Source organism: Geospiza fortis, unplaced genomic scaffold (assembly GCF_000277835.1).
Source record: "Geospiza fortis unplaced genomic scaffold, GeoFor_1.0 scaffold909, whole genome shotgun sequence".
NCBI lineage: Eukaryota > Metazoa > Chordata > Aves > Passeriformes > Thraupidae > Geospiza > Geospiza fortis.
Window position 1 is genome coordinate 437,731 of NW_005054520.1, and position 4,851 is coordinate 442,581.

General features: G+C 48.8%; 1 protein-coding gene across 1 annotated transcript in view; it reads right to left on the reverse strand.

Moving 5' to 3' along the window:
* Nucleotides 1-1,688: 1,688 nt before the first annotated feature.
* The window catches only part of SEPTIN11 (septin 11), a 44,546-nt gene continuing 41,383 nt past the window's right edge, over nucleotides 1,689-4,851 (reverse strand). Inside the window, exon 10 of the mRNA XM_031063667.1 lies at nucleotides 1,689-1,966. Coding sequence (XP_030919527.1) covers nucleotides 1,951-1,966 — 16 coding nt within the window. The 3' untranslated portion in view covers nucleotides 1,689-1,950. The remainder of the gene's footprint in view (nucleotides 1,967-4,851) is intronic.

Here is a 4,851-nt window from a genome sequence, read left to right on the forward strand (position 1 = left end):
TAAAATATTCCATCTGGAGTTTAGGAGGAACAACAAAGAGGTGTGAGGACAGAGGGGAACATAAGGAGAGGATTCCCTCCCTGGAAGAGGTCTCACAGGAGCCTGCAGGAGGCAGCCAGCACTTGGGGTGGCTGCTGGGCAAGTAGTGAGCAGGGTACCTGGGCAAGCTGCAGGCTGCCATGGCTGCACAGCCCACAGCCACAGCCTTGGGCCCCCAGCAGTGGTCACTGGCACTGCAGACTGGCACAGGTGCCACCACTGGAAGAAAAGCCAGCCCCAACTGGACATTTAATGGGCAAGGCATGTTCTCAGTCAACAGTGACCAGCTTTGTGTGCAGAGAACCTCGGGCCATGGCTTTTTGGTAGGGATGGTGGCCCAGGGCACACAAGGATCCCATCCTGCAAGTGGTGCTTCCCAGTTAAGACAAACACCCACAGAGTTCTGCAGAGCAAGACAGGGATAGACACAGCCAAGGTTTAATCCAGCAATGGCCTCAACTCTGCTTTGTACTCAGTTAAAGCTGAATTAAACAGGTTTCTAACCTGGCTATCTGGTGGGAGGCACTGGGTACCACCTGCCTCAAGAGCAGGGCAGGCTCTGGTTTTGGTATCACTGCAAGTCCTGTCCCAAGCTACACTTGTGCAAATATTCACAGCCCTTCAGGCTGGGCAACAGCCAGCAAGTCCAGCTACGTACCAGGGTACAGCACACACAAGGCCAACACTCAATAACCTTTCTGAGTGTATCTATAAAGTCACTTCTTTGGTTGCAGAGTTTCCCAGGACAAGCAGGGAGCTGACCCTTGTCACTGAAGAGTTCTGCAAAACACTGTGCTTGTGAAAAAAACCCCAGCAGATTTCAGCAGAGCCCCTCAGCAGCTGGCATGTCACACACTGAGTGCCAGAGGCCAAACCTAGACCAACTCAGGGCAGCTTTACCTTGGCAGGCTAAAGGAAGGGAAGTCTTTGATTAAGGTTCACAGATGCAAAGAATAAATCACTAGTATTCGGTTAAAAATCAAAGTGCATCACTCTACACAAACCAACATCCCAAGAGGCTCAGGCTGCCTCCTTCCCTCCATCCCAAACCAGCTGGAGGTCACTACACACATTTACAGGTTTTGTTTTTACCTTCAAGCAATCCTTTGGCACTTGTCAAACTTTTCAGTTGAGTTCACTTCCAAAGTCAACAAGGTAGGAATTTTAACAACTTGCCCACATTCAGGACTGTTAAAAAAATAATCACTAATTAGGCTTCATGAAAACAAAATGAAGCCCTGGATCTATGTGTGAGCCAGTGCAGCTCGGCTGTACAAAACCAGAATCCTGCTCTGCCCATAGTGAGGCACAGCCAGAAAAAATAAGGCCTTGACTGTCCAGGACAGGCTCCATCAGTGCCACAGGATGGGACATCCACCGTCACGCAGTGACACACTGAGAGCATCACAGGTCTATGGAGGGATTTCCAGCCATGCCAGAGGAGCACAGGACGCCCTTGAGATGAAGTTGTGGTGTGCAAAGCAGCCAGGCTTGAGGCAGAAATTAAATCCTCCAGCTATGCACACTCACCCCCAGTCTGTCATTGTGTGTGTCACCAGCAGCGTGTGCACGCTATGGCAAAAGAAAGCGGGGAGGGAGGCAAAAAAATCCAACTAACCCAGAGCAACGAGGCACAGTGCGGCCGAGCTCCCTCCGGCGGCCGTTCCCTCTGGCAGTGCTGGAAGCCGGGACGCTGTCGGAGGCGCGCCGGAGCGGGCAGATCCCGCACAGACACACAGCACAGCACACCCTCAGACGCACGGGTGGGAACAAAGGGGGAAGGAGAGGAGGGCAGACGTGATGGAGGAATGAGATGGCTCTTCTCCTGGCAGGGGTGCCCGGATCCGCAGCTCTTCCAGTGCCCTACGGTCCACTGGGAGAGAGGGTGCGGGGGCTTTGGCAAGGTGACGGTTACATAAAGAAGAAGCTACAGAAAAAAAGAGAAAAACAGAAGAGAAAAGAAACAGAGGTTCAGAATTGAAATGAAAAAGTGAGGGTGGAACAAAGGAGGAACAACATTTTAATATCAGTCGTGGGGGAGGGAATGTACTGGACAGGTGTCACACACATCAACTCTGGCCCGAGCTCCCCCGGACACCAGCTGGGGTGGAGACCAGGCTCATGACCACCACAAGAAGCGACTGACAAACACCAGCACGAACCTACAGAGGCACCTCAGAGGCACAGAACAACCTGCTGGGGAGGCAGAGGCTGACAGGTGACCCTCCTGTCACCCTGCCACAGAACAGCAACAGCAAATGTCACAGAGGCCACGCAAAGACCAAAGCTTTGGGTAAAAATATATTTCCTCTCCCCACTTCAAATGTTGGCACTACGTGGATCTGCAGCCTGAAGCATATACAAGAAATAACTGAGCTTATGCTAGAAGGTTATTATTCCATCTGTAATTCAAAAACTGAAATATTTTAACATCAAATAAAGTGACAATATCTAACAGATGCATACATATCATTTGCATTAACACTGTATGTAGGTTACACAATTGTTTAGTTACAAACATGGGTTATTTTCCAATAGCAAGGTAATAAAGTCCTACATCTATGGTTTAAGGCAATCAGGATATTAAAAATACAAGATTTCTACTGCTGTTCACAGCTTTGTTTCCCATTAATTAAAAAACCCTTCATATTTGTAGAGCTCCGTGCTGGCACACGCTGGCGAGAGCACCACAGATCTCACACCCTGCACATGCAGCCCAGGCCCGGGAGAAGGGACACAGAAGGGGACTGGAGTCACACGGACACAGCTGAGGTGGTCACACACAAAAAGACACTTCCATCTGCACTGGGAGGGGTTGGGAGAAGCAGAGGAGAGCTGCCTGCAGAACCATCGGCCCTGTGTAACATGGATGTCCTTCCAGGGAGACATGCAGCTCCCTGCTGGGATTTCAGGCTGTCAGAAGCACGTGGAGGGGTGACAGGAGTGGCAGCTCTCCAGCTGGAGAGGAGCCTGGGGTGGGTGCCAGCGCCTGCTTTCCCCTGTGACTCCTGGAGCGCCACAGGAGATGCATCTTCAGATGATGCATTTCACAACCACAAGCTCCAAGGGCACCTTCCTACTCACTGCCCTCCCTGCAAGGAACAGTGTCATCCCCAGAAGGTTCTGGGGGAGAAACCCCTTAATCCATCTCCCCCTCTCCCACTGCCTGCCAGACCCACGTGTGCCCCCTCTCCAGAGAGCAGCCACAGTCCCTCACAGAGACCTGGACTGTCTTTGCTTTTCCATTCTGGGGGTTTGCTTCATGCCCTGGGAACATCCCCATCCCAGAAAAAGCACATTTCAGCATGCTGTCCTGCTCCTCTGTATTAGCCTAAGGACTGAAATCCACCTTGTGAGGAACATGCAGTTTTAGAGGGGTGTTAACCACCCCACTTGCAAGTAAGTGGACTTGGAGCATCTCCCAGAAAAGCACAGCTGCTCTCCCATCAGGAGCGAGGCAGGAAGGGTCAGTCTCTTCCTGCTGTACTTACATGCAGAGGTGAAAGCACATCCAGCCAGACCTGAGTCTATCGTTCACTCCATGCACATCAGGGGCTACTGGGAAAAAAGGCACGAGGAAAGGAAAAGCAACAAGAGCAGCAGGAACAAGCTAAACATGGCCCAGGGGTTCAAGATGGGGAAAAAAGTAGTTTCCATCTCCTTTGGCAAAAAACCAAAACAATACCTTTGACATCTTCAAGTTTGTGGTTTATTCCCAGTTTCTCCAACACAGCTGGTTTTCTGCTGGAGAAAAACTCAACCAAAAAGACACTAATGCACTTGGCCACAGCTTTCTGTCAAAAAGGAAAAGCTCAGCTCAGCTGATTTCCCCTGCTAAACATCCCTGGAAGGGCTGTTAAATGAAGCAGGAGAAATAAATGTTAAAATTAAGTTTTCTACTTGGCACAAAACACTGGTAATTAAAAAGATGACATGCATAGAGGCAGCTGAAGCAAAGCATATTGCCACGAGCACTCGGTGATGGGCATGTGATGTGACTGTAAAAAACTCATGCAAACAACTCACACTTCTTCCTTCATAACTCAAGATTTTAAAGCTGGGTTAGCCAGAAGCCACAAGAACCAGAATTTCATTTTTCCAACTAACCCTGCAGCAAACCTATTTAACCTGATGAAAAGTGCATAGTTGGCAACTCCAGGAGGGGAAAAAACCAAACCCAAACAACAACAACAACAAAAAAATAATTTTTAAAACTACTTTAAAAAAAAGTCTAAAAAAAAATTTATAATTTTTTTTAAAAGGATAAAAAGGTTAACTGCTTTATTTCCAGCTTATTTATCCATTTTTGCTGTCTACCAAGACATGGTTCATAGATATTCTCTTCCTAAAGCCATGTTTAAGCAGTGAGGGTTAAAAAGCGGGACAACCCATAAGCTAACCTCCAAGCACTTCCCAATCCAACACCTGAGGAAAAAGTGATTAAAAGAAGTGAGAAGTCTGCCTTTTCTTTTCTCCCCAGAGAAATTCCATCCAGAAGCAGGCAAACAGCTGCAGTGGAAGACTCAGGTAGGAAGAGTTTTGTGTAAGAAAGGTTTAAAGAAGGCTTTAAAGAGACTGCCTAGCTAGGAAGTGCTGGCTGTGCACTGGCAGAGGAAGAAATCCAGGAGTCACAGGGTAAGCACGGCTCGCCACTCCTTGGGAAGGAAGGGAATGACACTGTCTGAAAGAAATGGCATGGAAAAAACACTTGAAACAGACCCATTTCCACTGTGTGCTGGCCAGAGAGCAGGGCCTGGCTTATCCTACAGCTCCTTGGCATGTCCTAGGAACACCTGAATGGGACATTATTCC